The 12,717-nt window shown below is 37.0% G+C and overlaps 2 protein-coding genes across 2 annotated transcripts; both read right to left on the bottom strand.

The window, feature by feature from the left end:
- Positions 1 to 313: 313 nt before the first annotated feature.
- Positions 314 to 1,082, bottom strand: LOC147287117 (uncharacterized). The gene is made up of 2 exons (XM_086240884.1): positions 585 to 1,082; positions 314 to 496 (listed from the first exon to the last, which is right to left on the bottom strand). The coding sequence occupies exons 1-2, from the start codon at positions 1,080 to 1,082 to the stop codon at positions 314 to 316; spliced, it is 681 nt and encodes a 226-aa protein (XP_086097010.1).
- An 8,978-nt stretch (positions 1,083 to 10,060) lies between these two features.
- Positions 10,061 to 12,175, bottom strand: LOC147287118 (uncharacterized). Its single transcript, XM_086242599.1, has 2 exons — positions 12,016 to 12,175; positions 10,061 to 11,391 (listed from the first exon to the last, which is right to left on the bottom strand). Exon 2 carries the CDS (start codon positions 11,384 to 11,386, stop codon positions 10,289 to 10,291), a length of 1,098 nt encoding a protein of 365 aa, XP_086098725.1. The 5' UTR covers positions 11,387 to 11,391; positions 12,016 to 12,175; the 3' UTR covers positions 10,061 to 10,288.
- Between the last annotated feature and the right edge of the window lie 542 nt (positions 12,176 to 12,717).

Raw genomic sequence — 12,717 nt, forward strand, 5'->3', positions numbered from 1 at the left:
AAGAAAAACATTATTCAGAAAATAAATACGACACAAGTGCTGATCATATCCATGTCATCGAGTTTTTAGTTCTCGAAGTGTCCAGATTCAGCCTGAAAATCAGTGATCTCTAAGGTGGTATCCATAGGAAATGATTCCTCAACGAGGTTGGTCTCTCGAGTTCCGCGACTGGCGTGATACTCATTTACAGCTTGCGCTGATGCACGGCAGGTGCGGGACCAGTGATCAGTTCCTCCACATCGGTAACAGAGATCATTCTGATTCTGATTCTGGTGGCGACGGGCCGGACCAGTGTTCCTCTCATTTCGAGTTCTTAGGGCCGAGGGACCGTGGTTCCTACCACGTGGGCCTTGGCCTCGGTCATACGGGCCATTCCTCTGAGAACCTTTCCTTCCATATCTCGGGCGGTCAGACTTTGTGCCCTTTCTATGACCTCGGTATCCTCTTTCGCGGTTTGAATCGCGATAAGCAACAGCGTTTGCTTCAGGCAATGGTGCTGCTTTAGTACCGACAGGTCAGGCTTGATCATTTCTCATTAATAAGTTGTTGTTCTTTTCAGCGAGCAACAGAGTGGTGATCAATGCCGAGAACTTGGTAAAATTCATCTCCCTGTATTGTTGCTGCAGGACCAAACAAGAGGCAGGGAAGGTGGAGAAAGTCTTCTCCAATAGGTCAGCTTCGGTGAGCTCCTCCCTACAAAATTTGAGGAGCGACCGGATCCGGCAGATCTCCGAATTATACTCATTCATGGATTTGAAATCCTGGAGACGGATGTTCTGCCAATCATGTCTTGCTTCAGGCAAGAAAATGGTCTTTTGATGGTCAAACCGCTCTTCCAGAGCAACCCAAAGAGCTCGTGGATCCTCTTCAGCGAGGTACTCAACTTGAAGTGCTTCCTCCATATGCTTCCTAATGAAGATCATGGCACTTGCCTTAAGAGATTCTGCGACAACATTGTCTGCATTGATTGTCGATCTCATCTTCTTGGCAGTCAAATGAAGCTTAACATCTTGAGTCCACTTTAGATAGTTTCTTCCGGAAACTTCCAAAGCGACAAAATCAAGCTTGTTGAGATTTGACATTCTTTGGTTGAAAGGAACAAATAATTATAATTAGTGCTTCGGGCAATAACATCGATAAGCAATAAATAAGAACTTCAAGTTCTATAACATGGTATAGACATGTAAAATCTACTGGTTTTATCATGTATGGTGAATTTATGAAGGAAACTTCAGGTTCCTTATACGGCATTATTGAAGCTACAGGTTCAATATTTATGTATGAACTACTGGTTCATTAATTACCTGCAATTTCTACACATATATTCTAGTGCAAAAATTTAAACAAGTAAAATATTCATATACCCAAGTAGAACAGAAAAATATCACAAAATTATTTGAATAAAAGTTTCTGACATTTAAGGTATATATATTAAACGGTTTGCATACTAACAATAAACTATCAGCAGCACAGTGGTTAAGGTGCACTCTTGGTACCCAAGAGGTCCTGAGTTCAAACCCCAGGCATGACAAGAATTAACATCTCCTTTTTACAAAGTTTCAGGAGGCTTGCCATGTGTCAGCGTGAGAGTGGCGCATGCGTGGCGCTGACGTGGCAGCTTGGTGGCGCATGCGTGGAGCTGACGTGGCAGTTTGGTGGCTGCCTGCGGGGCGTCCATGTGGCAGCTGACGTGGCAGCGGCATGGTGGGCCTGCTGGGCTGCCTGCTGGGCTGGCAGCGTGGGAGTGGGCCTACTGGGCCGCTGCAAGGCTGCTGGCCTGGGCTGCACAGGCCCGCTGGGCTGGGCCGTGCTACATTGCTGGGCTGGGCCGCGCTTCTGCACTGCTGGGCTGGGCTGCGCTGCTGGGCTACAGCAAGGCTTCTGGTGCAAGAGGGCTGGCAGCGCGAGGCTGCTGCGATGCAGCAAGGCTGCTATGCGCGCGAGGAGGCGCTGCTGTTGCGATGCAGCAAAGCTGCTGGGCTGCTGTGCGCGCGAGGCTCTGCTGCTGCTGGCAGCGAAGCGCGAGGCAGCGAGGCGCGCGGGTGGTTTCCGATCACCCAAATAAATTTCTTCTTTTTATTTTAATCATTCAACTCAAATACATGAATAAAATATATAATCCCAAATAAATCAATCACATAGATTTAGGGTTCATGCTTCATGGGGATTTTTCAATCAATCAAGGTTAAATAACCATGAACATAAAATTATTTTATAAAACCTACTTGATTGAAGAACAGATTGAATGATGATCCTCTTTTGTTTGGCGATCCACAATCCAAAGAGCTTCTCGTGCTGATAACGTGTTGTAAAAGTATGTATAAATTAGGGTTTGTAGAAAAGAGGAGGCAGAGAGAATATATCAGTCGTCATCTTATTCATCTTATAAATATCCTTATATAGAGGTAGGGTTTACTAGGTTTAGAATATTTACTAGTATGCCCCTACAACTAATTACAAGAATAGCCACATATAACAATATATTTACAACAATTTTGTGTTTTTTAATTATTTATTTATAGTAATTAAAGATTGATAGCGAAGAAATTGGAAAGAGAGAGGGCTTGGGGTACGCCAATTGGCCAAGCAGTTGTGCTGCCCCCACCTCACTGGGTTTCGATCCCCCCTCCCTCCTCTAGGCCTCTTTCTTTGGCCTCCCTTTGTAACAAAAAAATAAAAAATAAAAAAAGAAGAAGAAGAAATTGGAAAGAGAAGTGACAAGAGAGATGTCAAAGGTGAGAGAGGAAGGGGGAAAAGAATGAGGCACACTAATCGTTCTTAACTTAACCATTTACATCCAACACATACAAAATTTAGTCAAATTTAAAAATTATCAAGTGCTGAGGTTTATTTCATAAGACATTAATGTAGTAGTAGGTAGTAGATCACCCAACTTATGTGACTACTAAATTAACCACCTTTTTGACATGAAATTAATTTCATGCATTCACACTTCATGACTTGTATCGAGTCACATATCCCAACAATTACACCATTCATAATCAAAATCCATCTCTATAGTTGGGTTTTATGATATGGGAAATGGCGTTCTCCATTATGTGGCCGGTCATCTTCCATCCATATATATTTACAGTCTCAAAGTTGTCAAATGAATCAATCCATTGCAAAATGGCAACTAGTTAATTATCTTCAGGATGCTTTCTGTGCTCTTTCTAGAGCAGTACTGTTTTTAAGTCGTGTTCTCAAATAAAGACCAATTTGATGATCAATAAATTCTAAAAAATTCGGATCCCCTTTCGAGCTAAGAAAGCTTTCAAATTCCTCATGAGTTGATTCATAGAATCAAGATCAGTAATAATTAACATTCGTCTCATAATTATAGCAACAACTAATGATGACTGTATTAGTATGCCCCAAGAGTTCGATCAAAAATCAAAATGAATCTTTTATTTGAGTACGCAATTATGGATGTGATTTGATAATTGATTATAATTCCAAAATCCGTTATATTTTCCACATTAATATATAAGAATATATGTCAATGTTTCTGTTCTTAGGATATGAATATTTTTTTTCTAGGCATTTGTAATAAAATTGAGAATAAATTCTCAGATCGAGAGTTTGTAATCGTGCATAACAATATTAATATCTTGTTTCTATTCACTCATTTCCAACTGGTTATGAAGTTAGATATTGGGTCTAACTTTTACACATTATCAGGAGCAAACAATTCACGTTTCAGGCCAACAAATGCTCCCTTTTACTCGGTATAATTTGTCAACGTGTTTAGCTCAGCCATACCATGTGTGAGAGGGCGTGTTGAAAATAGAATCTCACATTGAGAGTTTATAAGCTTGCATAATAAATTAATAATATATATCATCATGAGCTAGTCTCTTCATTTATTACCGATTAGTTTTGGACTAGATATTCTAATTCTAGCATAATATCAAAGCAAAAAATTTATTCCTAAGTTGGGCCTAACCGATTCAGCCGCATGCATGTGCTACATATCATCCAATATAATTGATTAACATATTTAATTCAAGGGATAATTACGCTTAGGTCCTTTAGAAAAACAGTTTTTAGATGGAGACCGGAGGTGTTTTAAAATTTATAAGAAAATCCTTTTAATTCATAATAATTTATAAGAAAATAATTTTAATTCATAATAAAGTCCTTTTAATTTATAAAAAAATCTTTTTAATTAATAATAAAGTCTTTCCCCGATTTGAAGAGTATTTCCCCCTATTTGAAGGATATTTCCCCCTATTAGGGTGTAGAATGAGCTTTGTAGAGGCTGCATGTTAAGTTTTAACTCCGAGATTTTGGTCTGCCCAAAATCTTGGAGTTAAAACATAACATAAAGCCGTCAAAAAAGAAAAATAAAAAGACTTAATTAAAAATCCTAAATCACTACCGGTCTTAGTCCAAGAAAGATGCATAAAATGGACTAAACTCTAAGTCTCCCTTAATTTAATTCAACTGCGTGTGAGAGTGGCATGTTGGAGGATATAGAATTCTAAATCGAAAAGTCTGAGTCTTGCATAACAATATATAAGATATAAGTCTCTCCATCTATAATCAAACTGTTTTGAGATGAATACTCTAACTTTTCCATTTAACAATATCCGTTTTTGTGCCCCTTATAATGGACCTCTCCTATGTGCATGGTCTTTATCTCACAATATGTATATAAGGTACATTATATAGTAGTGAGATCCATATACGTGTTGTGCAAGATAAGTCGTATATATCAAACTTTATTGTCCTGATGACATGTGTAATATCCTTGATGTATGATCCTCTCACATTCACATACATCGTTATCAAAATAAAAGAATGTCTGTTTGTTGCACTTGTGTTGGTGGCATGTCTATTATCAATATTTTTTAGGATCCTCTTGGCTCTTATTAGTTATTACATATGTTGTTGTCAAAATAAAACCATATCATGATCGATTGTCCTCTAAACTTTATTGTCCTGAAGACATGTGTAATATCAAACTTTATTGTCCTGATGACATGTGTAATATCACTGATATATGATCCTCTCACATTCACATACATCGTTATCAAAATAAAAGAATGTATTTTTGTCGCACTTGTGTTGGTGGCATGTCTATTATCAATAATTTTTAGGATCCTCTTGGCTCTTATTAGTTATTACATATATTGTTGTCAAAATAAAAGAATGTTGGTTTGCGTACGTCCAGATTTTTTGTCATGCATTTGTTACTCATTTTCTCAGTACTGCATGGAATATGTGCTGATTGTGTTAATTCTTTTATATATCATTATTGGTAAGATTGTGATGTGAGCCTTTGAATCAATACTCCTTTTATTCCCATCACATCTCGCCACATTTAATTGGTTTTGGAGCAAAAGTAGCAAATTTTCCATCGATCTTCCATGCATTTCCAAATTCTTTCCTGTTTTTGATTTAAGTTGGCATTGGCAAGTAATTATGATCTTGTAAAGAATTTTAGGCCACACATTATGAGAGAGAGAGAATGCTGTATTTGGCCTAAATGAGATCTCACATTGAATTGTTACAGTGGTACATGGTACTCTTATAAGGGAATTTCACATTGTGTTATTTTACAAAAGAAGACTCTCTACTCTCTAATGTCAATGACTCTCTCCAAACCACTCGTTTTGACACTAAAATCACTTTTTATATTCCTATGAGTTGGACAATATTATGCAATTTCTAATGTTTGTATTAGCTTTATTTATGTTTTTCATTAGAGCTGTACGAATTCCTTTCTTCAATCCGAAGGGAAATGCGTTGTATATACTATTCAAATTATTAACTTCGTCTATAAATCTTTTACATCAAAATAGAAAACATTGCGATGATGGGTGTGAATTTATCACAAGTACAATCATACAAAATAACATGTGGCTAATAGTAAAAAACCTTCCTTTCAAAGGGTGCTTAAAGGGAACATGACTCAGATCATATATTGCAAGATTTTCAGTAAACCGGCCACCATTTCAATCTGAAAATACTGTGATGGCCTGCAGCTGGCCGGTGCAGTCCTTTGTTTAATTACCTACAGTCCTTCCAAGTTGCAAGGCCCTCTATTTGAAGACATTCCAATAAATAGTACCAACAATGTGAATATGCTAAGAACACACACACTTCACAGAAATAAAAGATAATATATATGGTCATAACTCAGTTACTCATAACACTTCCAGGAAAATATTGCATCTCTCAGAATTAATTCTGTCCGATGAAACCACTAATACCAAATCATGGAAATCATTGGACCACTCATGGATCCAAGAAATCATAAACATCATTGAATCACTGTAGTGTCAGACTGTCAGTATATGTACCTCCGCTGACATGAATCAGTGAGCTCATTTAGATGACGTTAGTAATTCTATAATTAATCCGTAATGACGATCCCATGCATATATTATATATGTATTAAGAGTATCATAATCATCAACATAACATATCATAACTTATCAACAGAATGTGATCGCAGAACATTACACACTTATTTGAACCAAACATGAGACTTTCCACTAAGCATAGGCATGCAACAAGATCTTTATATATGTATGAGATAATGCAGAGAGTCTACCAAGATATGATGCTTGAAAAAAAATATTCAAATCAAAATTCACAGGTAACAATTGCTTTATCTCATACATAAATCACTGCCATATAATTGCTATCAAGCAGCAAATATCGGCATCCAATACAACAATATATGCAAATCTTGCTCCCTTACCTTAAAATATATCCATACCATATGCTGCTTCCTTCTGCCTGAAAAAATTTCAGGTTAATGCATATAGACCTCTTAAAGCAAGAAAGAGATTTTATATGTCTATTGGAAGTAACTCAAAATCATAATGAGCATTCAAGATAATAATTACGTACCCTTGCAAACCAACAACTTTGACTCCTTGGGACTATGACATATATATACAAAATCCTAAATCAAAACAGTCTGTGTATGAATTTGGAAGGCTCTTTGTCAGGGAATCCTTGAATTTGTTAAACTGCAGACCACGTACACCTCATAGCTGCAGGCGCTGTGAAATCAAGGCAACCCTTGATCTGCATGGCCTGAGTATTGAAACGCAGAATGAAGTCCTTCAAAGATTCATTTTCCCCTTGCTTGATTAAGAACAAGTCCATTGAAGGTTTCTTGCAGTAGGATTCTTTCATAAACTGACTGATAAATGAATCACTGAGCTGAGTAAAAGAACTAAAAGATTTAGGTTTCAACCTCCAGAACCACTCCCGAGCAGCACCCGTCAATGTCAATGAGAAAGCCCGGCACATAATTGCATTTGACACAACATACAGCTCCATCCAAGAACAAAAGGTCTTGAGATGCTCTCTAGGGTCCCCCTCACCAGAGTAAACCTTTATTTGCGGCATCTTAAAATTAGGTGGTAGAGTTGCCCTTAGGACTTTTATAGTGAAGGGAGACTCAACTTCATCTACTTTGATAAACTGTTTGATGAATGATTTGCTGAGCTGAGTAAAGGAACCTATAGACCTTGGTTTGAGCTTCATGAACCAGTTCTAAGCTACACCTGTCAAGGTCAGTGAAAAAGCTCGATACATAACTGCTCCTGATGCACCTTGCATCTCCATCCAAGAACAAAAGAATTCAAGATGCTCAGTAGGGTCCCCCACACCAGAGTAAGGCTCGATTTATGGCATCTCAAGCTCAGATAGAAAAGGTGCTGTAAGGACTCCTCTAGTGAAGGGAGACTCAACTTCCCCCATTATGGACTGGCAGAGTCGAAAGATTAACTTAAAAACCATGCGAAACGAAAGAGTGGTTGTCTTGCATTTCTTAAAACTTAGCACACAAGTAATTATTAATAGTTGTAGGACTTTTTGCACAAGATCAATTCCATTCCATTTCACGAATACAAGCAACACAATAGCTTCAATCTAACTCAACTAATTAGTTAAATACTACATTACCATTAACAGAATTGCTTATAATCTTTCTTTTGGGCAGAATTTCACATAACATGTCTATCGGTTAGAGCTAATTACAACTTTATTTTGGGTTTCATTTGAGGGAATCGAATCCTAAACCTATCATAATCTTAACCCATTACTCAACCCACCCTTACCACTTGGGCTATCGATCCCCAAGGCTGAACTAATTACAATTAGACACAACCTAGATAAAATGATTAAAATAAACCGTTGGGCAGATGACTACATCTTTTATGATTCATCTGTTCTCACTCAACCATGTATAGTGGTGACCCTCTTGAAAATAGAACATGCATAATAAATTAGAAAAAGTTTCATCAACTTTCATAAAAAGATTTAAGTAATGCATTATTAAAATGAAGTTTAATCACGAACTTGTTCACAAATGCCAAAGAGGAAACATCATCCTAAAACTACGTGGATAACTTAGATATCTCAGTCACTGTTCACTACTTCCTCTTAAGAAACAAAAATGGCGGGGTTCGAGATTTGGCTCGAAGCTTTTGGCGGACTGAGGAGATGGATTTGCAGTTTCGCCCTGACTCTTGAGGTTAGGGTTGGGGGATGGGATTCCTTGTCCCAGCCAATCTTATTTTTGGGGCTATCCATATTCCCATTAAAAATAAATAGATGTCAAAAAGCTTTATTCGATCGGACTATTAAAAAACTCATCTAAAGGCAAAAGCATGTGCATTGCTATGCTAAATGCTATGCTATGCTAAATGTGCATTGCTATGCTAAATGCTTGTCTAAAGGCAAGATTTAGTCCAAAAGTCTACATAGCAATGCCCATGCTTTTGCCTTTAGATGAGGCTTTTAATAGTCTAAATAAAGTGAATTGTGTTTTTTAAGAGAGACTTCCATTTAGGTTCTTTAATTTTATAATTTACTGATTAAAGTCTTATGACTTTTAAAATTTTAACTAAAATTCAATAATATTGTAACTATTTCATGTTACATAATATTGGTCAATTAATTTTTATTTTTTTCACACATACAGGTGCCTAGTCTATCTTATTTTTATAATTAAAGAAGTGGATTACTTTGTGCATTATTCCTCTCATTTAGATTTATCCGTCATTGAGTCAAAAAAAATTATTTGAGGTTAGAATTTTAAAGGAAATTTTTCTATCATGTTTAAAGTTTGGAAGTCATCTCAGTTGTATTGAGCATTTTGGCCCATAAGTATGAGATTCAGATTCTCTACTTGTGTTCTCGAAATCACGTTGTTTTGGATACATGCATAGTATTAATACCAAAAACATTAGTCATTAGATGAGAGACTTCTATTTCAAAGGAATAAAATTTTTTTAGGCACTTTCATTTGAAGCATTATTGCATTCGGAGCTTTTACAAAGCATGAAATTCTAGAACCCTCCCACTTACAGTAATTTTAGTGTAAAATTGCAGTTTCTACAATTAGAACAAACAATAAGACAAATTAGAGCATCGGTTCCTCCTTCCTGAATATGAACACCTTACTTTTCTAATCTTGAATCTTAGCTTTCGTTCTACTTAATTTTAAAAATCAAAAAAAGTTTTCTTGTAAACAAAAAGAAAAATTTCACATGGTGCATGTCAATAAATAGATACTTTCACTCTCATGAATCATACAGACTCCATGAAAAATCTTGCCATCTCCATACTTCCATTTCCTTCCAGTTGAAAGTTGAAACACAAAGTTTAGAGAGGGAGGCCTGAGAACATGTAATTAAAAGTCAAGAAAACCTTCCTAAATTTCAAACAGAGCTTAAAGGGCACATGATTCAGATCATATATTGCAAGATTTTCGGTACACTGGGTACCATTTCAATCTAGAAATACTCTGATGGTCTGCAGGTGCAACATATTTCCTCTGTTTATCTATAGCCCTTGCAAGGCCCTCTATTTGAAATATTTCCAATAAATAACACCAATAATGTGAGTATGCTAATTGCAATCTCTCACTTGACCTGCAAGGTTACATACTTATATGTGTATACTGCATACATTATGAACATAGTATGGTAATAACAAACTTACAAGAAAACAATGCCTTGTCCTATGAAACCACTAACACCAAATCATTGAAATCACTGGAGCACTGATTGATCCAAGAGATCACAAAAATCATTGAATTATAGTAGTGTTAGTATCCATGAGGTTAATTCAGATGACATCAATTAGACAAAGTGATAATGCTAATTTTTCAATCAAACAAAATGAGATCACAGAACATAACACTCTTACTTAAACCTGACATGATAGACTTTAGTTCCATAATGCATATGCATGCAACATGAACTTCGAAAAACAAACTTGGGTGGAATTCCGTTAGTCCACGAATCTTCTTCCAACATCAATATTCATTTGCTGACATGCTTCGTTTCCTCTTATTCCTTGACCTGTTCCTCCTATTCCTTGACCTGCTGGATTCTCCTTGTTCAGCATGCCTTCTCCTTATAATATCATCAACCATTCGCTCAAAACCATTGGAATATTTACAAGATGTCTCTAGTAGATCAGTGTATGACTTGGGAGGCTCCTTTGCAACAACAAGCAATAGTTCTCGAATTAATATACCAGATACAGTCTCCTGGTTAGTATGCAGACCTGAAATCATAGCCCTAATAACTGCCGCCTCCTCATCACCGTAAGCCATGGCCTCATTATTGAAGCGCACCATGAAGTCCTTTAAAGGTTCATCCCTCCCCTGCTTGACTGAAAGTAAGTGCAACACAGGTTTCTTGTCATTCAATGGACTCGTAAACTGAGAGGTAAATGATTTGCTAAGCTGAGTGAAAGAACCAATAGAACCCGGTCTCAGCCTCCAGAACCACTTCTGAGCTGCCCCTGACAAGGTCATTGAGAAAGTCCGGCACGCAATTGCTCCGGGCACAGCATATAATGACATCCAATAGCGAATGGTATAGAGATGCTCTGTATGGTCCCCCTCCCCCAGCTCACCAGAGTAAGCCTTGATTTGTGGCATCTTAAAATTGGGGGGTAAAGGTGCCTCAAGGACTTGTCTAGTGAAGGGAGACTCAACAGCTTGGTAATTAAAATCACAAGCAGCTACTCCCATAATGAAATGGCTGATGAATGATTTGTAAAGCTGGGTGAAAGAACCAATGGAGCCAGGACTCAGCCAGGACATGAACCACTTCCGTGCTGCACCGGTCAAGGTCAGGGGAAAAGCTCGGCACATAAATGCTTCGGACACGCCTTGCAGGTCCATCCAAGAACGAAAGACTTGAAGGTGCTCAATAGGGTCTCCCACACCAGAGTATGCCTCCATTTTTGGCATCTTGAAATTGAGTGGTAAAGGGGCCTCAACAACTTCTCTAGTGAAGGGTAAAGGTACTGGTGTCTCATCTTCTTGCTCAACACAGTCTCCCTCACCCGAGTAAGCCTCGATTTTTGGCGTCTTAAACTTAGGTGGTAAAGGTGCCTCCATCAGGGCTAAACAAAGAAATTGTTATCATAATATCTTGCATTTCATACAATTCATCACACCACACCTTAATCTAACTAATTGAAGTATTAATAGTTCAACATTGCACTAACATGAACTAATTTGCTTACAATTAGAAAAGTTATCAAAAGACACTAAAACATTTTCATCACGAGGTACATACATTTCAAAAAACTTAAGTAATATACCAAATTTTGAGGAAATTGCAAAAAGAAAACAGCCAAAATTTACCCCTATCTTCATAAAAATAAAAAATACCCCTATTTTTTATTTTGTTTAGAATTAAAATGCAACTTTAGCCAAAAATTGATACTTGAATGGCCTTCCAGTGAAGTTCAATCATCAACTTGTTCAGAAACAGCAAAGAGGAAACATTATCCTAAAACTACATGCATTAGTATCTTACTCTTCACTACTTCCACCAAAGAGAAAAAAGAAAGGTAAATAAGTTGAATAATTAAAAAACATTAGTTATAATTAATAAAATTCAGAAAATCTTAGCAGTTGATGAAAAGCAATTGTAAAGTAGGACTGTAGGAGGGAGTTGACTGATCAAAAGGGGGATAACAATGGAGGAGGATATAAGAAAAAGAAAAGCCTCAAAAGAGTACCTGAAGTGGGTTCGAGATTTGGCTTCAAGCTTTGAGCGGATTTGCAGTATGTGCTTGAGTTGGGGTTAGGATTTGGCGATGGGTGTTAACGTGCGTAGGACGAGGAACGTGTGAGAGGGGACGGTTCTCTGAACAAAAGGACGACCTCTCCCTCCTGGGAAGCACCTTCTCTGCTCCACTATCAACACACGCCACCCACAACATGCACACGTAACTACAACCGTAGATGTTTGTATTTATACTCTATATATCCTTTATAAAATATACTAACTTCAAATCGTAAACTAATAAATTCTCTAAAATATACTTAAAACACACTAAAAAAATTCTAATCAACCCTACAAATATTAAAATTCAAGGTGTCTTATAAATGATTGGCAACTGTAGCTGCAACTATAACTACAGACCCAACCATGAATTGTCCGCAATTTAGTTGTATATGTCTTTGAAGGTAACAAATCAAACTTGTATTCTTTGAGTAATTCATGAGCTCTTAAGCCCTTAAAAGTAACAAATTATAAGAAATTATGAGATGGCTTAGAGTGTGCCATAGCCCATAGGTCATCTTTTCCTAAGGGTGATTCATTGCCGGTTGTTAATACAATTCTTGAAAAATTGATGTTCTCAAATTAACAAAAGTTGTAAATAAGGGTATTTTAATTATTTTGGGGATGTGTTTTGAGAAATTAGAAAAAAAAAAAA

Source organism: Dryas octopetala, chromosome 4, assembly GCF_963921425.1.
Source record: "Dryas octopetala chromosome 4, drDryOcto1.1, whole genome shotgun sequence".
In the NCBI taxonomy this organism is placed as follows: domain Eukaryota; kingdom Viridiplantae; phylum Streptophyta; class Magnoliopsida; order Rosales; family Rosaceae; genus Dryas; species Dryas octopetala.